This window comes from Sceloporus occidentalis, unplaced genomic scaffold (assembly GCF_023333645.1).
Source record: "Sceloporus occidentalis isolate IW3139 unplaced genomic scaffold, rSceOcc1.0.p SCAF_4, whole genome shotgun sequence".
Taxonomy (NCBI): domain Eukaryota; kingdom Metazoa; phylum Chordata; class Lepidosauria; order Squamata; family Phrynosomatidae; genus Sceloporus; species Sceloporus occidentalis.
The window spans coordinates 19,225,680-19,248,615 of record NW_028316984.1 but is presented as its reverse complement, the minus strand read 5'-3'; the positions used below and the strand labels follow the sequence as shown (position 1 = coordinate 19,248,615).

General features: G+C 39.3%; 1 protein-coding gene across 2 annotated transcripts in view; it reads left to right on the top strand.

The window, feature by feature from the left end:
* PARD3B (par-3 family cell polarity regulator beta) overlaps nucleotides 1-22,936 on the top strand; it is a 574,817-nt gene that overhangs the window by 454,077 nt on the left and 97,804 nt on the right. For both annotated transcript variants that reach the window (XM_089519344.1, XM_089519343.1), the window contains one exon: nucleotides 14,464-14,593. In XM_089519344.1, the coding sequence (XP_089375470.1) occupies nucleotides 14,464-14,593 (130 nt within the window). The remainder of the gene's footprint in view (nucleotides 1-14,463; nucleotides 14,594-22,936) is intronic.

The window sequence follows — 22,936 nt, the reverse complement described above, 5'->3', positions numbered from 1 at the left end:
CACTAGTTGATTCATTGGCTCCTCTCTAGTTGGGACTAGCAATTGTCTGTCTGCCTATGAGATCATTGTTGAGGATAGCTAACCTCCCACCAATGTGTTGTTGTCCATGAACTTTATCACACTACTCCCATTCTTGCCACAATCGTGTTAATGAAAGGAAGTGCATACATACTAGTTTGGGAACATTCACTACTACTGCATATCCCTTCATTAGTGTGTTTGGGCTGTTGCTTGTCCCTTGCACTCTCTTCCACCATCATCCTTAATCTTACCTCCCTGCCATATACTCTACTCAGTGTGCCGTGTGTGTGAGTATTCCTTAATGCAATTCTAGAGTTATGCTAATTCCATGGTTTTAAAAAATATGAGAAAGTTAAAAACCCAGCTGTTCTGGAATAGTGAAGATTAGGGGAGAGGAGGAGATACTGACAACACTTGACCACACAGTCCCGAAACTGCAACAGGATAATTTACTACACTTGAAAATAACATGATTCAGAGCTTATTGATGGGTTTTCCTCATAAATGGCAAGGTGTAGGCTAACAATGATTGGAAGACGAGGCAGCAATGAGAGGGTAATCGGTAATGTGCAATAGGTATAGCCAAAAGCACTATTATTAAACTTATACGGCAGTTTAAAAGCCAGGAATGATAAAGTCCATAATTTGTTTTTGTTGATGTTAAAATCATTTGGTGGTTTGTTTGTTTGTTTGTTACAGCTTTACAAATTAATTCTTCTTGCTCAAATTTAAATATAGACCTTTAAAAATGTAGAGTTCCACTAAGATTATTATTTTTTCAGTAAATTATATGAAATTTCAGTGCATGCTAGTGTCTAACTACATGCCATCAAGGCATATACGTTCATTTCCTTTGTATCAGTTTCTGCAGACATTTTTTTTGTAAATTGTCTGCTTATGTCCATCACTTTTTTATTATAGTTAATGGAGTTTTGTTTCTTGTGGTCTTCTAATAAACACTGATGGTGTTAGTAGTTTATACTGTGGATTCGATATGCTTCATCAAAATGGCAGCTCTAATTAGGTTCCTTGAATTAGCTAATGGATTTTGAGAAAGATAGCTTACAAAGCTCTTACAGCTGTCCAAGATCTTCCTGCCATGGCAGAAAGACAAAGGGTCCCTGGAAGCTACAGATTTTAAAGCTTTAGAAATGCAGCTGACAGTTAAAAAGATAAATTACATTTGTATTTTTTTCCCGTAAAAGTCCTAATACTGGATTAATGTTATCCCAGTAGCCATCATCCATTAAAAGCTTTCTTTTATTGTAAGGATGCTTTTTGACCACATGATCTATCTACTTCCCTCTGACATTCCAGGCAGCCTATAAATAACCTTTAAAGAAGAGAGAAGCAAATTATTTCTTCAGGTTCTTCAGTACAGAGAATTTAAAATTTAAGGCTGATACCCTGTTGTGATAGTGTGTATGTATGATGTTTTTTGCTTAGGGATATGTTGTATAAAATGAAGGTGCAGATGAAAATGGGCATCTGAGCTTCTGCCTTTGACACTGATTTTTGAATTCATAAAAAGCATAATTTTGGGGTTGTCATCCAAAATATGAGATTAACTTACACTTCTGCATCCATTTAAAAAAAAATAAGAAGCAAGCATAGCCTTAACCTAAATCACTGGGTAGTGTGACATCTTTCAAAAATTAACACAAAAATATTCATGTACTGTATTTACATGTCTCTGCTTCTAAAATGATAAGGACTGGTGTCATGAACAACAACACCTTTTTCTTGTATATGATTTCTGACAAGGAAATGGAGATGTTTGTTTGTATGATCATTTGGAAGCGTTGATTAGACTAGAATTGAAGAGAAGGTCCCCACCACCACAACCACTTAGAATAATATTAAAGATTCCTTGCCTCCCCCTATGTGCCCAAACACCATTTCCTAAAGAGTCTCTGAAAAGGATCTAAAATTTGCTGCCGAACGTCTGGGTGCTGACAAGTTTCCACTACAGTGTTTCTTCAGATGACTAAGCACGCTACAAGAAGTAGTAGCACTTCCTAAGGTTGCTACTTGTAAAGTGTTTGTTGGTTAAAAAATACACTGACAGGCAAGCATCCTAGTCTGCCTGCTAAAAAAAAAGTAGTTATCAGTTGTTGACCTTCCATATGCTTGTAACTTTAACTCCAAATAGTCCTAGCCAGCATGGCCAGTGGTCAGGCATTTTGGGAGTTGGTCCAAAACATCTGTGAATGATTTTTTTAGTGTCCCATTCTCTGCAATGCTAGAGTTTGGGGGACAGAAGGAAAATTTCATGGGTGGGGAGAATTCTTATGGGGGAGCAGTGCCCTCATTTTATTCTCACTGATAGCTACACCGTATACCAGGACCTTTAAACATTCTGGCATGATTGAAATAGTTAATTTTTCATAGACGCTAAGACAAAAACAGGAAGAGGCTTCTCCACTTCCAGTGAAGGGTACTGTTCCTTTTCCAGTGATTTTTCCTTACACTTGTTAGCAAAAGGAAATGAAAGCATCACAAAGGTGTGGACAAAGGAGGAAAGTGGAAACATGTCCTAGTTGCCAAGGGAGGCAGGTGATGGGCTGTCATTCACATCTAGTGGCAGGCGGCCTGACGAATATCTGTGGCTGATTAAGCCTGGCAGTATGATTTTGAAATGCACTTCCCCACTCATGTTTCATTGCTTCTAAACACACATGTGACTAGACTTTTTAAATGTGTGTGTCATTACAAAGAAAAGAAGAAACAGAAATGTGGGGGAATAAATAGGATATGAGTGTGGTTAGGAATATACCTTAATATAAAGAGATCATGTTTCCAAAAATATGTGTTTGCGAAGCTGATGTCTATTGCTAAAGCAATAAGATCTTCTGACCATTGAATGATACATGGTGAGTATAGATGCTTCCCATGGATGTTAAGACTTTTTTGCATCAGTAAAAGCAAACTAACACCATTGACCATGAGTTAAATTCTAGTTATATTCTATATCACAGGGATATGTTTTTAATCAAATGTACCTTTACAATGCCAAAGGTTTTTTTTTAAATATAAAATTAATATAGTAATACATCCAACCAGAAAGGGGTAACCACTGAATGTTATACCCCTGGTATGTGGCTACAGTAGGCTACTGGCAGGCCTCTGTAACTGCCAGCATGGCATGGGACAAACAGGAGCATTGACACTGTTGCCTCAACAGTGAGGATATTTAACCATCCCCATCATGCCTCCCCCATTCAGAGTGCGGGCAATACAAGGATTTCAATAGCCCACAGTAATATATTGATGGATCTCTCTCTCTCTCTCTCTCTCTCTCTCTCTCTCTCTCTCTCTCTCTCTCACACACACACACACACACACACACACAGTGAGAATGTGCGTGAGAGAGTGATCTTAACATATGGATTTAAATATACATGGATTTAAATGCTCAAGATAGATATTGGCAAGCCGGAACATGTCTAGAAAAGGGCAACCAGATGTCTGGAAACCAAGACTTATGGGGAATAACTAGGTTATGTGTAGCTTAGTAAAGCGAAGACTGGAGTGACTTGATAGCCATCTTTAAATATTTGAAGGGATGTCATGTAAAAGATGAAACAAACTTGTTCTCTGTTGTTCCATCAACTAGGATATGAACTAACAGATTCTGATTACAAGAGAAGAGATTCCACTTCATTACTGTAAGAGTTGCTTAACAGTGTAATAGACTACTTCAGATTGTGGTGGACTCTCCATCTTTAGATGTCCTCAAACAGAGGTTGGATGAACATCTTTCAGGAGTGCATTAGTTGTATATCCCTGCATAGCAAGGGATTAGAATAGATGGCCCTTGTGTTCCTTTCCAACTCTAAGCTCTATAATTCTATGTTCCTCAGTTTTACAGCTCTGTGAAATGGATTCCTGGCTGCTAGGAATTGAAAATAATGCTCTGCCTATGGTGATTCCCTTTGCTCAGCTTGTGGTGCTGACTGCCTCCCGCCCAGCCCCAGTGTATAGAAGTCACTACTTGTAAAATGTAAAGCTGAAAAATAAACCATTCTCAGAAATCACGAGGCAATGTTTGTTGCATAGAGGTGTGACAGGCATTAAAGTATGAAACACTTAGTCTCACTTAGCATGAGTAAATAATATTAACTTCTAAATAAATGTTTTTTGGACTGAAGACATGTAAGTAAGACAACAGCAATGCTTTGCAGTAATTTAGCGTTCAGCATTTGCTTGAGTTGTTACAGCTGTTGTAAAATGAGTGGTGACGGTGGGTGAAAATCTGCACTCTATGTGGGTGTGACCTATATATTACAAATATGCCAGCTGCTTTCTCTCAGTAAAGTGCATGTCTGCATGTGCATAGTTGTAAGATGAGAGAGTGTCAAAAGAAGGCAATTTTAAGTATTCTGCTATGAGTATCCTAAGAAAATTGCCACATAGAGATTGCCCTCCATTATTCAATTTCATGAAGATCCTTTGATGGAAAGAAAGCATAATAGATGTCATTTGTATGTGCACACATGTGATATAAAACAGAGACCCAAGGATTGCCTGGGGGGAATGAGTGCCTCTCTTTTGTTGTTTGCCATTGTGTAGAAGCTATGGGAGATGCAATTGTTGTCAGGAGCCACCTTCTGTAATCCTTGCCATTTGTAGTCCTTTCCCAGTTTATTCATATTGTAGAACAACAGAACATATAGGCCAGAAGCTCAGATTGTTGCCCTTAACTAGCTCCAAATTCACCCTTTTCCTATTATTTTTAATGAAAATGTTGACTGTTTTTCCCTTGCAGGCACATTTTGGCTAAGGACCTTTCAGAACAAGTAATGTCTTTCCTGAAATAATTCTCTTTCTCATCTGTATGACCACAAACAACCAATTTACCCAGGAGTTGTATTTTCATCTCTTCTGTGCTTGGTGTTCTGGCGAGGCTCAAATAATATATTTGTTATACCAAATGTTGCTTTAAGTGAAGTAAGGAGCATTGGACTGTTCTTCATCACAACACCTTACAAGTGTACAGTTTTTGAACAGTGTTGTCCAGTTCTTTATAAAATTGGCTTCTTTGTGCTTCTCCTGGAAGCACATACAAGGAAAAAAAGTAGGGTGAAATTGTTGTCCTTTCTAGTGCTTGAAAAGCATTGCACCTACTGAAGTTCCCATATGCAGAAACTATGTTAACAGTGGTGTCTGCACGCCTGGTGTGTGGGGGATTTCCAGGGGTTGCAGCCAAAAGGTCACGCTCTTCTCCTTCACCACATGGGCAGCAGCCTTCTCTTGAGGAGACCACTGTGGCAAAGACACGAGAGGTGTGCTTGTCTCTTCTTGCCCCAAAGCAGAAGGATAGCCCGATCTCTTCTGGGGTGTCACCTGGTGCAAGCCACACTCACCCAACCACCACCAAATATCAATAATATAAATCTATCAAGTCAGCAGAATCACTTGTGAAAATGTTTTGAGTACTGGAGTAGGACTCTGGGAGACCAGGGTTCAAAATCCCCACTCAGCCCTGGAAACCTAGGAAAAGTCACACTCTTTCAGCCTCAGCGGAGGACAAAAGGCAAATCTCCTCTGAATAAATATGGGGAAGAATCCCAAGGATAGAGTTGCCGTAAGTTGGGGTTGACCTGGATGGCACATAATAGCAGCCATGAAATCAGTGCTTTGATTCCACTTAAACACATGTGAACATGATTTTTTTATTTCCATTAACTATTTGTATATCTAAAATAAAAGCATGTTTTACCCCAAATAGTTATCCACTCATAGCAAAGTTGTGGAGGGAGGACTGACAAGCTTATTCAATGAGAAAGGAGAATGTAGATATCTGCACTATAGGGAAACTTTGAATCTGCAAAAGCACCAAAAGGAAGGAAGGAAGGAAGGAAGGAAGGAAGGAAGGAAGGAAGGAAAAGCAAACCTAGTGGGACAAAACCAGACACAAACGCCCAAACTGACCTAAAAGGAATGAGTATGTATGGTGGCCACAAAGTTGAGAGTGATCCCTGGAAAGCTAAAATACAACATGTGCGGTTAAAGGGAATGGTGATGTGGAGTCTGAACAAGTACAGTCCTATTAGGAGATGGAACGTATTGCAACATTTAGTTGCATGTTGCACTTGTTAAAAAAAAAAAGAAGCACAGAAACTCTATTATAACTTTAGCATAAGGAAAGCTTGTATTCCAGTATCTTATAAGAGTTTTCCAGTCCTGTTGTGTTTGCACATGGGAAACCTTTCCTGTATTACGTAAGGATTCTTCCCACCCCACCCCCCAAAAATACCCTTTGTTCCTTGCTCTTTAAGAAACAGAATTTCCTTGCCCTAGACCAGCCTTGAGAAAATATGTTTTCCTGTAGTCTCCTCTTAAAGATGTCAGTTGGAAGAGAAGTCTACAGGCAGCTGCAGGTTACAGAATCAAGGGGCATGAAATGTAGGCAGGGTTGAAGGGAGTAGCTGCAGTAAAGACCTCCATTGTGTGTTTGTAATGGGAAGATATGTTATGGACCCTTGAGAAATTTTTCAAGCCACATTAAATCATATGTTGTTTAAAAAGGGAGCAAAAAAAAAAAAAAGAACCCTCTAGATGTTTGCAAAAGCACTGGTGCCAACCATTTGAGGCAGCAGGCATTTAATTCTGCTCAGTGCTGTGCTTCAGGTATAAAAAAAGAGCCTAATTGTTTTTTAATTAATCCCTGGAAGCCCAAATAATATTAGTTGCTTCATTTCCAGTAAGCTGCCTCTAGAGTCAAAGAGTCACAAGTGACGGTTTCAGGGTCACTGGGGCTCAGTTTTCATCCAGACAAATGACTGTCATGTGTTGCTTGAGGAATCTTTAACCTTTTGAACAGAGGGGGTTGTAACTCTTTTATGCATGTTTGCCGGGCTAAAAGGTCACAGCGTTTGACTTAGAAAACCTTATTTGTTAGGGATTTTTTTAAAGTATTTAAAACTAGATGATGATGTAGTTGATATTTTAAGTTGAAGTTAGAGCCAATGTCTATTTACAGATCAGTTTCTATGCAAGCTTAGTTTTATTATTATTACTATTTGCTTCATTTGTGGGGTTCTGCACTACTTAGGACTCCCTTTCTGCTAGTTCTCTCTTAAAAAAGGGTATTGGGATTTATGACTACTTGAATGGACCATCTCAGATTTCCATTTTAAAATGAAAATGTATTGATCTCTCTTGGTTATTGAGATGCATTTTTAACTTAAAGTGACTGTGACAATCATTCATTTTCCAACAGCTTCACTTTCCACATCTGTGCGCACACACCTTCCCGGACTTTCTAAAGTATTTTTACAGTTTGACACAAGAACAGCTAAATGAGAAATTGCCTTTACAAATGCTTCCCCCCACCTGCTGTTTTCCCTTTCCAAAAGTTTGAATTCCCAAACTGTTTTGCCCAAGTTGTCCTTCACATACGCTTTGTTAAACTACAACCTGCCCCACTGGACCTGCTCTATCGTAAAATCATATGTGATGTTTCAGCATCACTGGCTTTGTCTCCTGTCTATACAGTGCTTCACCTTGTAGGGAGGCGATCCGCTGACAGCCGATCTGGCCGGGGGACTCTGGGAATGATATATGATGTAACCTAGTTACCTCTTTCATCTTCTCTGGTTCTGTTTCCTACTACTTCCTGGTAACAAAAATTTCAAATTCTTCCTTAATTCAAAACAGCACTCTTAGCATAAAGAAAGTTGATCCGTATTATGCCATTTATTGGTGTGTGCCTTTTAAACATTACTTTATATTTGTTGCATGATTGGCTGCATCATATGCACCGCTCCGCTATATTCATAAACCCCACTATACATTCAACAGCAGTGACTGAAATCCATGGTTGGTTCACAGGAAGTTAGCTGTGAGAAAGCTGGATCCAGCTGAGCTCTAATAATGGTCTCAGACCATGAGCTTCTCTGATGAGGCAGAGCTTGGAAGGTTACTTTTCCTATATAAAGTATTATGACTCCAAGCTATCCTCACCCCCCATAGTTTGTTACAATCATTATGTGTATGTGCAAAGACAATCAAAGGCAGTGGATATTAAATAGGCAACTAGTCAGGTGTTACAACACTCACTTCAGTGACTTGCTACACAACCAAAAGGCTCCTGTCTCCTGATAGTTGAAAGAAGAAGAGGAGGAGGAACCAGGTTGTGCCCTAGGCCATAGCGTAAGCCTTTAGGCAGCATTGTATTTGGGACAAGGATTGTGAACACAAACATATAGTGCCCTCTGAATCCCTGATCTCAACTTGCTTGGGAAATACTCTTAGGCAGAGGCAACAGTAAATGAATAGAAACCAGTGCTGTGAATCTTTACACTTTTCTATGGACCCAGAGAGAATTTCACATCTCAAAGCTGCAAAGGTCTCTTCCTTAGTCCTTCAAAAGCAACACTACCCATTCAGTATGAAAGTCTAGGAATAAAGCAGCTTCCCACAGGGAACCAGTCAATGACTTATTAGCAAAATTGGCTAGTATTTCAAATTCAGTCAGTGTGTATTCTCCATATAACTTCTTGACTTCCTATTTTTGACTCCACTTCTAAGATATCATCCTCATACTACAGGCATGCTTGCTTATTGATGGACTGACTGATTTGTAATAGTTGTCCAAGATCATGGTATTTGCTGGATCAGGTCTAGAGAGATGGCACCATGCTGTCCTGCCTGACTTTATAGGAGTTTGTTCTGCCATGACAATAGTGAAATATGATGGAAATCTCCATTTAGGTAATATGAAAAACTTCTTTTATTTTTCTTGTAATTCAGTTTGCACACTTCTTCAGGATCAAATACAAATACACACACAGACATGAGGGAGGGCAGGGAATGGTTTTATATTTAGATGTACATATGCATGTGAGCACAGGCAGGCATGCAGACAGACAGATAGATATGAAGCCTTTAGTTTGCTTTCAGCTGTGAAATGTGCACACTGTGTTTTTACATTCTGAGCCCTCTCTGTTTGAATCTTAACTTCTGTTATCTCGCTGAATTGTCAGAGCCTTGTATTGGAATTGCATTCATTTGCTCAAGTAGAGATGTAAACACCAAACGCTTATTTCCTGTAAACTATCTTTCCCCTCTTTGGCTGACAAAGATGAAAGCTTAAAATATTGTGAAGTTCTGTTCTTAGTATCATTTTTATTTTTATCATATATTTTTTTCAAGTATTCTTTTTCTTTCCTCTTCTTATTGAGCCGAACTCACTTCAGTAAAGAATGCAAGTTCTGAAATAAATGCTGGCATTGTAAGTGTTGCTTTTGTAAGACACCCTTTGAAATACATCAGTCTTGACTTTTTAAGTGAGTGATACCATAAATGAACAATACCACTCAGTAGTGCTTTCCCACATGTTTTAAGAGAAGTACATTCCTAATGATAGATCCAGTTGTGTTTTGATTTTTGTGCACAACATTGTAACTACAGCAGTTGTGACATTCTTTTAATTGGGATACATTTGTTTTATTACATTTTTAACCTCTTCTTTGGATAGCTTAAATAAGCGTTTATATTACTTTAATGTCTGTTGACCCCACTATTTTTTTAAAGTGAAGCTTAAAGCTAGAACATCCAACTCCTCAAGAGTTTAAAACAGTACCCTCAGACCTAGCATACACACACCTTGTGCCCTGCTGCTCAGTATCAGCTTAAGCTGAAGCACTGAAACTCACCCCAAATGGGAATGCCTTTCAGCACTCTTGAAAGAGTCCCAGGCTTTGTCAACTTGCCAAGGGAGGTAAGTGAGAGGAAAGGATCCCAGCTGGAAAGTATTTATGGAGAATGGTTCCCTCTGCACCAAGGGAGGCTGTTGCAATCTGTTAATGTAGGCAATGGGAGATGCAGGCTAAAAGCCAACCTTCTCCTGCATTAACCTTTTCCCACTATGTTATACACTTCTGCCACACTTTCTCTCCAGCAAAGGCTCTTCAATCTCTGCTCCCCAGTATCAAGTAGTTTTATGGAAACACAGCATGGAATTTGCCATTCACCACTGCTTTTAGCAGCAGACCTCCCTGTCATCCCGATATGGGTATCTGCAAACTGGTTGAAGCATCCCCTAGTTTCAATCTGTGTCTCCCACTGGAGTTAGGAGTGCAAGTTTAAAGTACTCTTTTAAATATTTCGTTTTCAGTGTTTTGTGTCCTGGCCACCATATAGCTATTAAGCTAAATATGGTAGCAGCTCTGATAATGAGTGCTGACAGCACAGCTGTGGATTTACACTTGGACCTGCCCAGTCTCTGTGGATACGAAGACCAAAGTTTCTCAGATATTTGTAATGAGATATTTTTAATGAGGGTCCCCCATTTAAACTTATGCTTTCTCCTTCCAGCTCCAACTGGAAATCCCTTTTCAACAAGTTAATATATAGAATCTTTATGTCCAACCACATAGTGTGCAGCCTATTCCTACGGCCATACCACCCTGAACATGCCTGATCTTGTCTGAGTATTTCCTTTTTGAGAAACCTAGGGCCTGTACAGACAGGCCAAAATAAAGCTGCTTCAGGTCACTTTGAAGGTATGCTGTTTAAATAATGCATGCATCCTAAGAGCCAGAAGCTGCACCAAAGCCAGTCCTAAACACTGGAGCACAGCTTTGGTGCAGCTTATGGCCTCTTAAGATGCATGTGTCATTTAAACGGCATACCTCCAAAGTGACCCAAAGCAGCTTTATTTTGGCCTGTCTGTATGGGCCCCAAGTGTCTTTCTTTATATGATGTGGCCAAGCCCATTTGATTTAACATTTCGTTTTGTCAAATGGAAACCAGTAAGACATCAGTCATTACAAGAATGTTGCTGTGTTGACTGACATCCAAATCAGATTCTGGGGTGAAGTAGTCAAGGTATCTTGGTGCAATACCTGAAGCATGCCGGGATCTTTTATGCCACTGATATTGAACTGATAGCATGAATGAAAAGCTTCTGCGTTATGAAGGAAAGTGACATTGCCTCACTGATTATTTCTCCAGGTGCTCAAAATGCTTCAAAAGGAAATGACATTTAATAATATACACAACAGGGTTAATTGTTTATATACTTCGTTGAAATATTAAAAATATAGAGTGTTAAATTAACTCTGGCTTTGCATACTTTGTAAATTTAGAGCTTGGGAAGTTGCTTTTAAAAAGTAATTAGAGTTTGAAGGTCCAGAAAGGTAATTTGTTGACATTCTAGTTATGTTTTTTGAGAAGTAATGCTTCCATTTTCTAGGGTAATTAAAATATCTGAATGCTGCTGACCTATGATAATAAAAACAAAAAACAAAACAAAACACCACCCTCTTCTTCAAAGCAGAGCATAAATTTGCAGTAGAGGCCACAGTATGAGCCAGTATTTGATCCATTTGATATTCCTTCTTCACTCTTTAATGAGGCTCCCCTTGACTATAAAAATAATTTAAAATGGTGTTTCAACTCAAAAAGAATGAAGTTAATCCCTCGTTAAATCACAGTTTCAATGCCATTTAGTTATTAATTCATTATTAGAGAAAGGAATTAATTAGACGTAACTAGTTATTTACAGCCAGTAGGCTTGGAGGATCTGTATATGGTAACATGGCATAAAGTGGTTGATGGCAACTGAACTAATTATGTGATGTCCATGAACTTCTGTGCCTTCTTATTGAGTATCAGAGACTCAACATGCGCAGAGAGTTCAAGGCCCACTGATAATTTAGATATATCCACAAAGGTTGGCAGACTCTCCTTCTTTGGAGGTCTTGAAGCAGAGGTTGGCTGATCTTTTGGGGGGAGGGCTCCAGTTGTATATTCCTGCATAGAAAGGAGTTGGACTGTAGAGTCCCTTCCAACTCTGTGAAACTCGCCCTTCCTCTTCTGGGACTGAGGAACTTCCAGGTGCAACATAGTGCTACAATGCAATTACTTCCTTTGCAATTTCATGGTGGTCTTATAAGCACAGAGATGATGAAGCTCCTTCCACCATTTTTAATTTAAACACTGCTCACAAGTTTTATTGATACATTTCAGTTAAAATGTTTATTGTGTATGCTGATTTTTTTTTTTAAGCTGGCATAATTTTTAACATTTCTTTTGTACATTCTGGTTTCTTTTCTGTACAAGCCTTCCCCCCCCCCCCCCTTCATCCCATGCACCTGGGATTTTATTTCTTCCTCCATTTCCTTGCTTTAGAATGGCTATCTGATCAAACCCATATTTGAAATATATGTCCTTATACTCAGATGTTAAAATAGGTTAAAGTCAAAGTTTTTTCCCCTGCAAATGTGAGAAAATTGTGGTCTCTCTTTTTTTAATATTGCCTTATCAGTTTCTTTTTTTATTATTACTGATGACTTCATTCTGTTTGAATTCAATGCTTCAGTTTCTTTGGAGCAAACTAATAGATTATGTATGCGATATTTGCCTGGCCCTGATTGAATTCATCTGGTGGTTTGAATGTGGTTCATATATTCATGTAATTGTCAGCAGCCAAGCTGAAATGCAGAACTGTTAAATGATTGGGCATCAAAATAATTCCCCATTGCTTGGGACTTGATGCAGTCTTGGGGTTGGGGGTGTTTTTTGTTACATGGTTCATATTTCTTTCCTCAATTAGACTTAGATTCTTTTTTTAAAAAATCTAGTACTTTTAACTGTATTGCTATGGACAGTTACTGAGAAAAATCCCTCAAATACTATGTCTGGTACTTTATGTTTGGGGGGAGGGTGGGGAGATGGGGACATACTGCAATGATTTGCCTTCATCACACAAATAATACACACACTGGCTGTCAGAAGAATTTAACTCTTATTTTAGTAAGGCACGTTGTAGCACTGACCCACAGCTAAGTTGTGGATGGTTTGATGATGAAAAGTCTCTGCATTCATTCTGAAGCAGCTTGATTTTTATAGAACTCCTAGTATTTAAGGCTGTGGATCCAGTTAAGCTCACAATTATTGTGCTGAGGATATCTTCGAAGACTTTTACTGTATCACAGAAATTGCCAGAATAGCAGAGCACTGCTGAGAGATCATCACATTTTACAGACAACGCTTCCACTGAGAACAGCATCAGGCCTTGTGAAGAAATGGGTGCCTGCAACCTTCTAGAGTCAGTCTGATGGCTAAAAACTAAGGCAGAGATTTTTAATGAGATAAACTACACAGACCTCCACAGGAAAAAAAAAAGTTGTGTAAACTAAAAACATGGTCAGAGTGTTTCAGATGTTTCAGTTTTTCCAGACAAAAAGAACAAAATATAACAGAACTCGTATGTGGCTGTTACGCCTCACAGTTGTGCAAATTTGGATCTCAGAGACTGTGTACCCTAAGTGGCCACTGCTGGACAATTACATGCATGAAAATGTTGGAAACAGTGGAGCTTTGCTTCTGGGTTCTGTGATTTGCTATAAAATAGTCTCCATTTTATTAACAGTTCATTAAATTATATTACATATCTCTGAGTACATTGCTGTGTTCCATTTGCACCCTATGTATTCTTGTATTTTGTTCCCATTGTTTGCCTATACTTCCCCCCAACAAGGCCTCTTTCGGCCTGTGCAGAAATCATTCCCTATTCTTTGACATATAATCCCTACATTTGGACAGACGTGGGGAATGTATATGGCATCCATAAATGTCACTGTGAATCAAAATATTTTAATATCCTTATATTTAAACCCACAGAAGACTTGGAAAATAAATCTTGCCCAGCAAACAGTCCTTCCCATTGCCTCCCTGCCCCCTCTGCATGCATATAACACAAACTTAACATTACTGTAATTTAGTGATGCGATAAATCATACACAGCAAACATTGCTCTTCTATCTTATGAGTCTGTGTGTTCCCATTTAACAAACCTCCAGCAAACTTCAACTGTGGGCAAAATACTGTACTAGATAAAGGAAGAGGGGGGAAAGGGAGGACTAAAGGGGCAAAACAGGTACTGTGGCAAAGATACCAAGAGTACTAACAAGTACAGTGGCAAGGAGCCATGACACTGTTGGTCCACTAGACACAGCCCCCCTTTTTTTGCAAACAGTGTTTTCCCCCCATGTAACAGGATTTAAATGTAATAGGAAAGTCAGCTCTTTTTCAGAGAGGAACAAGTTGAACCCAGAGTAGCACCAGAATTTGCCCCACTAATTTTTGAATGAAACTGTTGTAAGTTAAGCTCTGCAGTGACTCATTTAAAAAACCTCAGGAACATCAGTATTAAATTGTGTTCTGCTTAAGTATGTTATTCCTTCAAACTTGTGGCTTTATGGCAAAGTATAATATGACTTGAAGCCCAAGATAACATAAGGAAGTATGTTGTATTTGTGTATATTTTGGGGTCAAACTGGGGTCCAGATCATGAGAACTGAAAACCCATCCTGGGATTTCCAAAGCTAAAGCTTTCACCTATTGAATGAATTAGCTCTCCTGTTTGCAGATGCTAGAGATGAGATAACACTGAGAGACATTAATGCTTGCATTTTCTTGGTTATCCAGTGACCGTCCAAGTGCTGGAACTGCAGATCGCATCCAGAAGTTACGGAAAGAATACCATCAGGCAAGGCGAGAAGGCATTCCTTTTTATGATGAAGATGAAGGCCGAGGAAGGCCATCTGATCAGCACTGGGTAGGTATTCAGCCAATATAAAATCAATAAATATGCATCAAGCTTTAAGAGACAGCCCAAGAGGCAGTTGGGCTTACCAAGTAATTCAGTGTATGTAGGCTTTGTACCTCTAGCTATTATTCAGGACTGGGCACTGTAATATAAAGAGCTAAACACATAATGTGGAGTAAATTCAGCCACTATTTCATTGATTACAGCTGAAAAGGATAGCTTGACATGCATGCCCAGAACTGTTGCTCAGGTCAACTGGCTGTTGGTCAGTAACTACCTCCTGCCAGCCTAAATGCTTGAGAGAACCCGGAATGACAGAACTAGGACTCTACACGACAAAATCCACTGCATGGTTCCCCTGTCACATGTGGCCTGAAACCAGATGCACACACGCACACACACCGCTGGGTGTGCCTGTCAGTGCTTCAACCCCCAAGTCAACTGTTAGACCCTGCCTGGTGAGTACATGGGCCCATCTTATCCATCCTCCATGCCCAAACCACGGTGAAACCTCTTACAGGGAGGATGGCTAAGGAAGCTGTTTCTGGGAAGAATGATGGATCTTCTCCAGCACAGCCAGATTTAAACTCCGCAGGCAGACCTGAGTAAACCTTCTAGTCATTGTGCACCCTAATTGGTCAGCCTTGCTCCCTCCCTCACTTGTGGCCTCACAAGATGCTCTTCCTTTGCTTCTTGTATTCTGCTATTTGCATTGCTCATTCTCTCCTCCTATTCCCTCCATTGCCTCACCTCATATGGAGCCCTTTGCTGCTCATACTCCACCAGTTTCACTGCTCCCTCTCCTTTCCCTCTTGTCTAAGAAGAAAAGGCAGGCTTGTTTTTTCCAGAACAATTTCAAAGAACCATGCCTCCACATTGTGCTTCATATCTTGGCTAGAAACCTAGTTTTCAAAAAGGACTCCAGATCAGATGGTGATCCAGATGAACACCAGGTGACATGCTTGGAATCTTGGTAAAACATAGCCAAACTGGGGTATAGCATCCCTAAAACAACAGAAACAGAATTGTTGAAACAATTTTACTGCAATAGTAAAAGTAGTTTAAATAGCCAAATTGAAAGCTGCATCACCACTCTTCCTAAAAGCAACATGAATGGAAACTGATCTCAGTTCAGACAGGAGAACATTGCAGTCTTGGAGCAGTACAGGGAAAGAAAGTCCTCTTCCCTCTGTCCAGCTAGGAAACATTGACAGGTGATTGTATTCTCTGAAGGGCCTCTCCTTTACAATCAGTTCATAACAAAACAGGCATTTGCTCAGAGAGTGTTTGACAAGGTTGGCATAAAGTCTATCTGCCAGTCCCCTTGGCTTCTCTCTAAATGCATGGAAAGGGAAGGAATGCCATCTTGTCCCTTACCTCACAAAGCAAAATATCTTGAGCTGGTTCTGCATCTGTTCTATGGCTTTCATTTCTGGTAGGTCACATATATACAGGTTGGGTCCATGTGGGAACAGTATGTAATTCATGTGAAACTAACTGGGGTTTTATCATCACTGAAAACATCACATTTTATTATATACATATTATAATATTTATTATTATTGTTAGTAGTAGTAATAGTGTGTTTGTATTGTTGCCTTCAAGTTGTTTCCAACTTATTACAAGCCTAAAGTGAACCTATAATGGAGTTTCCTTGCCAAGATCTGTTCAGAAGTGGTTTGCCATTATCTTCCCTTGAGGCTGAGAGAATGTGACTTGCCCAAGGCCACCCAGTGGAGTTCATGACTGAACAGGAACCAAACTCTGGCCTCCAAAGTCATAATCCAACACTCAAACCACTATCCTATGCTGGCTATTATTATTATTATTATTATATCTGTAATCTTGCATGGTAATTTTAACATGCTGTTTTTATTTATTGACTTTTTGATACCTTTGCACAATACTCTTCTCCTTCTTAATCTGAACAGGTTTGGAATCTCCTTTCTTTATAGGTATGGTGGTGTGTTTAGATGATGGATAGACTGAAGTCTAGCTGTCAGAAGTGAAGTTTTATAGAAGAGATTGTTATTCAAGTATGAAGCTGTGTTCAAAAAGATTAGAGTTGCTAATTGTTCATTGTTAAACCTACACTTGTCTGATAAGTGTGTATCCAATTCCAAGTTCTGTGGACCAAATCCTCAAATGAATACAAAAATCTTTGCTATTAATCAAGGAGGAGGTCAGGCCATGTCAGCTCAGACATTGCCTCTAAGTCCATCATAGCAGATACAAAAGGCTTTCAAGATCTAGGTTGTGGGTTCATTTATGGAACAATGCTTGTAAGTTAGCTCCTGTCTTCAGGCTTTTGCTCTTTTGTATTATTTGGGTCCAATAGAGATATGGCTTTTGGGACTCCCTCCCAATAAATCAGTTTAACATACCCTTTGATTAAGTCAGCCTGATGTGGCAAACATAGAGAATTGGAGTGCTTAAGAGAGAGAGAGAGAAACTATTCTCCAAACCATGTTTATAAATAACATACTTAGGCTCCCAAGGTAGATGTTTAAAGAATAATTGATATCCTGGCAAATAATCCAGACCTGGTCAATGAGACTTTAGGGGTTGGCTGAGGATTCCCATTTCTTATCAAACCTTGAAGGGCTTTATTACCTTGCTGACTATGGCCCCATATAGTCTCCAAAGCTTCACAAAAGTCCCTTCTGGGTAATCCCCTTTAAGCCGTTTCTATTAGGTGTAATACCTAAGATTACTGATTCCCAAGGCTACATGTTTTCTGTGAGAGAAGGAGTTGTTAATCAAAGCACCCAAGATAGCTTTAAAGCTCTCAGTCTCTCTGATTAATATCAGAAGCCTGAAGATTGTTTCCATTTCACAGTCAAATGCATTTGAGCTAGCACTAATGTTATGGCTTTAATGCAGAAAAGTGGGGGGGGGGGGGGGGAGCTAGGCTATTTCTTCAAACTGTTAGGTGCTTCTTAAGGCTCCATCTTCACTGCCCAAGTCCTCTTAACCCTTGGTGCTGTTTGATTTGTGATATGAAACATGCCAAACCATGAAAAAGAGGGAAAACAACATGCCCTGCAATATGCATACTCTGAAAAGGGAGAATTTTTTAATATTCCCTTCCTGTAACTTTTGCCTGTTGATTATCTCAAAGATTGTCTGTCACCCAGGAGGATTACATAGGACTGGTCACTGTTGTGCAACATATGCAGAATTTTACTACTCAGTAGAGATGCAGAGAAACAGAATGGTTTCCAATTGGCATTTCATCACCCTACCTGTTTAACAGATATGCTTAACATATCATATATAAAGCAGGATTAGAGGAAGAGTTTAAGATATGCAGATGACACTATACTTCTTGTTATTTTTGTTGTTGTTGTGGGCTTTCAAGTTGTTTCCAGCTTATGGATATGAACCTATGATGGTGCTAACCTCTGGCAAGGTTTTCTGAGAATGAGAATGTGTGACTTGGCCACAGTCACCCAGTGGATTTCCATGGTTGAGCTGGAATTTGAATCCTGGTCTACAAAGTCATAGTTCAGTGGTCAAACTGCTACACCACGCTGGCTCCATGCTACTAGCACAAAATAGCAAACACCTGAAATAATTACTGAAGAAAATCAAGGAAGAAAGTGAAAGGCAGGTTTACAGTAGAGTTTAGAGAAGAAAAATAATGACCAGAAATTATTATTTACATAACTTCAAAACAGACACTGAAGACACTGAAATAGTTCAAGATTTTCCATAACTTGACTCAGTCATTAATCAGAATGGAGACTGCAGTCAAGAAATCAGAAGAAGATAAGGACTTGGAAAGGCAGCTATGAAGGAACTAGTCAAGATCCTGAAGTATGAAGATATAATATTAAATACTAAAGTTGGAATTGTCCGTGCCATGGTATTTGCCATTTCTATGTATGGTTGTGAAAGCTGGATAGTGAAGAAAGCTGATAGGAAGAAAATCTACTCATTTGAAATGTGATGCTGGAGGAGAGTTCTCTAGTTAGTCTCTAAGATGCTACAATAATAATATATAATAATTTTTATTTGTATTTTCCTGCCTCTCCCAGGTGGGTCGAGGCGGGATTACAACCCAATACAAGATACAAATACAAATCACAACAATAAAAATAACAATATAGTACAATAGAATATAAAAGTAGATAACAATTAAAAACGATACTATCAAAACAAAAGAGGAGAGAGATGTTTCAATCTAGAGCAAAAAGATAGAAGAAGAATGTCTTATAAGAGATCAGGTGGGTAAGCTTGCTGGAAGAGATCTTTCTACATACTGATTCTACCGACTAAAGGCCGGTAAAGACCAGCACATTACACCAGCAGCTTGCGGGTGCGGCATATGCTCAACACACACAACCCAGGCCATCAAGAAACCGCTGTGAAGCCACCCTGTGGCAGTTTTGCAGTGGTTCGGCAGTGCAGCATTTAGACCACACGCCACAGGAGTACCAAAAAGCCACAGCAGCAGTGACAAGGGCAGTTTTTTCCCGGCCCAAAAAGGAGCAGCATTGTGCCACTTCTTTTGGGGCAGGAAAAATGCCAGCTCAGGACGTGTGGTTGCTGCAGCCCCAATCAGGCAATCAAAGGGGCAGCGTCAAGTCACCCCTTTAGAGCTGTCAGTTTCAGCCCTAACACAGCTATATCTCTGCATTCCACAGTCAATTTCAGCAGATGGTTTTTACATTGTATCTAATCTGTGATTCCTTTATTGGTTCCCCCCCCCCAAACTTTGACTATAGGAACAGAAACCTGGCTTTTACTATTTCCATTCATTTCTCATAGCTCATCTGGGCCTTACTTTTGGTGACCCACAATTTCACCCATAACATATTTCCTACTTCTACTTTTCTGTACTCAGAGCACTAACTTTGCCATAAGCTCCCATCTCTGTGCTTTCTGAGGCCATGTGGTCAGTTTTATATAGATCTTGAAGTCACATCCAGATGGAGGCTTTCATATAACTGGTTATTTGCTGCTGATATTCCAGCCAGCTGTGCTGATGCCTCCTCCTTCAAACATTGTTCATACCTTCCCATGTGGTCAACAACCTGGTTTGAGAATATTTCCTGAAGACCATGATCACTAACAGACAGACCTTCTGACTTCAGGTTTGCTCTCTGGGAGCAGCATTATGTAAAAGCTGAGTTGTTTCCAATAAAGGAAAATAAGAGATAATTCTATAATTGTAATTAAATTGAAAACTTATTGTAGCCTACATATTTCCATGTCCTTGTTCTAAAGAAGGCACACAGAAATGAGACAGGAGGAAATCCTCCTGTTAAAGGTTTTTCCTTTCCCTATGTATAGGAAATTCACTAGGGGCAATGCAGCTGGTGAACTTCTTATAAATATATTTTCTCTTACTAGATATGTTCTCTCTGTATTTCTGTCAGTTAGCCATATCTCTCCACTATGCCTTTCTCATGTATAGCAGCTGCTGTTATCATTGTATACATTACTAACCAAGTGTTCAGATGGATTGACGCTTACAAATAACCCACTGGCTATAAATTTGATGCTCTTTCAAACATTAAATATTTTTTACCTCCCACAGTGATTATGACCTGTAAGAAAAAGAAAATGGAGATCCACAATAGTGCGATACATTCATCAGACTCATCAATCTTTGCTTTTTGTGTGATTTTAAGAAAACTCAATTTAGCCACTGAAGCACAATTAAGCCCTGGTTTTGCTGTTGGAAAGGCCTTCTGTTTTCAATCTCTACCTGTATATTTCACCTTTGGGTGGAGACAGGATAATGGCTAGATTTTCAGTTTTCAGAAATGGAAGGTGGGAAACCATTATATGTTTCCTTGGCCCAGTAGTCCTAAGTGCATTCTGAAACTTGCATAGCACTCAGTAGACTCTGCTATCAGCAATAGCATTCCGTGCCAGTATTATCACACATTTTTCTTTGTGTGTCTACAAGTATCCAAGAGCCAGTGTGTTATAGTGGTTTGAATGTTGGACTGGGACTAGAAAGCCTATTTTTCATCTACTGTCGTCTCTTACATTCCGTCTTAAAACTGTGGCTACATGCAGACTCTATGGCAGTGTTTCCCAAATTTTGTTTCTCCAGGTGTTTGGGACTTCAGCTCCCAGAGGACTCAGTTAGCCTTGCCAACAGTCAGGAATTCTGAGAGCTGAAGTCCAAAATATCTGGAAGACCAAAGTTTGGGAAATACTGCCCTATGGTTGCAGTGTCAGACAGCTTTCCTATTGTTTTTCAGAAGAAGGGACTGGCAAATACGATCTCCAAGTATTCCTTGCCTCAGAAAACCCTATGAAATTCATGAAGTTGTCATAAATCAACATGCAATGGGAAGGCACACCTACACACACATACCTGTTGTTGTTAGGCACTTTTAGCTACCATTTATGATAATACTTCCATAGGCTTTTCAGAGGGAGTTTGACATTGCTCTCCTCTGAGGCTGAGAGAGAGTGACTAGCCCAAGGTCACCCACTTGGCTTCCATGGCTGAACAGCAGTTCACACCGTTTTCCCAGAATCATAATCCAACACTCAAAGACTGTACCATGCTGAGTCTTGGATACTTGTAGACATGTAGAGAAAAAGGTATGATAATATTGGCACCAAAGGATATCGCTGACTTATACCAGCACTATATTAGGACAGATTTTTGACAGAAAACGTATTTTGAACAATCACTTTTAAAAGAATAGACATAATTTGGCAAGTTTAAGTGACTGTCCGCTGAAAAACAGCTTTCTAAAAAAAATCCTTAGAAAACTTAAGACCCATTAATGCTTAAAAGTAAGGCCAATGCCCCCCAATGAAAACAACACACTACATGTTTCATCTCTTCCTGGTCATTTTCAGTTTCCCACAATTCAACCGTGTTGTTATTGTGCACAGTTGAATAACATTAAAGGAATAAAAAATAATTTATACAAACTAAAAGGATATTAAACAATAAAGAAATTAAAATGGGTTTTAAAAGGTTATGGTGGTTGAAAACAATTTGGGAATAAATCAATTAGGCCCCAAATAAAATGCTTTAATAAAAAGCCATGTTTTTACTTGGCACCAAAATGAAGCCAGTATCAATGTCAATACAGCTGGGATGCCGAAATTGGGAGACAGTGCAAAGAGAGATATTTCTGCCTGCCCTGCCCAAGTACTCGTCCTCTTCCTCTGGGCAATGCAGGAGAAAGGACAGGTGGGTCACCTTGCTTTCTATTTTCTTCTTCTCCTTCTCCTCATTCCTTTCTTCCTTTGTGGTCCACCCATTAACTCAATGTAGGTGGAAACTGAGGATGCAGGAGAAGACCTGCCTTCCCTCCCTTTCTTTCCTTCTCTCAGCAGCAAGGATGGGGTCGCTTACCTGCCTTCTCCCTCTGCAACTTTCTGGCTACTCATTCAGCCCCTTTCTTTGGATAAAAATTATATTTAGAGATAGTCACGTTTGCCTGTTTTGTATAAAAAGGAGAAGTATTGTGGCACCTTAGAGATTAGCTGATTCATTTCACCATTAGCTTTCATGGAATACTGATCACTTCTTCCTTAAAATTAAGGCGTGAGCTGTAGTCCTCTATAAAGTTTATGTTGAAATAAACTGGTTAATATTTAAGGTTCCTTTTTCTACCTCGATGCAGATTTTCCTTGTAATGAAATGGGGCCTCCTGAAATAAGAATGTGTGCTATTATTTTTAAAACTATGTTTCACCTTGTGTTGGGCTGGCAGGACACTCCAACAGAAAAGAAACTTTATATATAATATATATATTTATTTTAAATGCACATATGTTTTTCTTCCAAAGAAGCCACATTTATTTATTTGTTTTCCATTTTATTTTATTTTAAAATATATAACTTCCAACTTTTTATATTTATGTTCCTTGTGTGCTCCTTTGAGCTATTTATAGATGCAATATTTTTAGGTTCTTCAAATAATGCAGAGCTATTTTCTTTGGGAGAAGCAGTTGGGTTTTGTTTTGTTTTTTAATACTGGTGAATTCTTGCTGAAAGGGAACAAAAAACAAAAGCAAGCACATGCTTCAAATGAATCAGCTCCCTGACACTTCAGGGATATGAGGAACGTTTTGTTCCATGCCTGAGTACCAACCCACCATGACCAGGGTCCCCCATATTCCTCTTTCTTGCCAAAGGAAAAATGGGGCTCCACAATGGAATGAAGGGGTAAATGAGATAGAAGTGGTGGGATCTAGTCATTTCTAGCCAATAAATAAATAAAGTTGTTGTTTGAAAGTGCTTACATATATTTTACTTGTATGCTGCTCTGAGATTCTGTGATGGAGAGTGTGGTATAAATACTTTAATGAATAAACAGAAGCAAAATACATTGTCCCCAGAGAGAGCTAGACAGAGGAGGCCAGA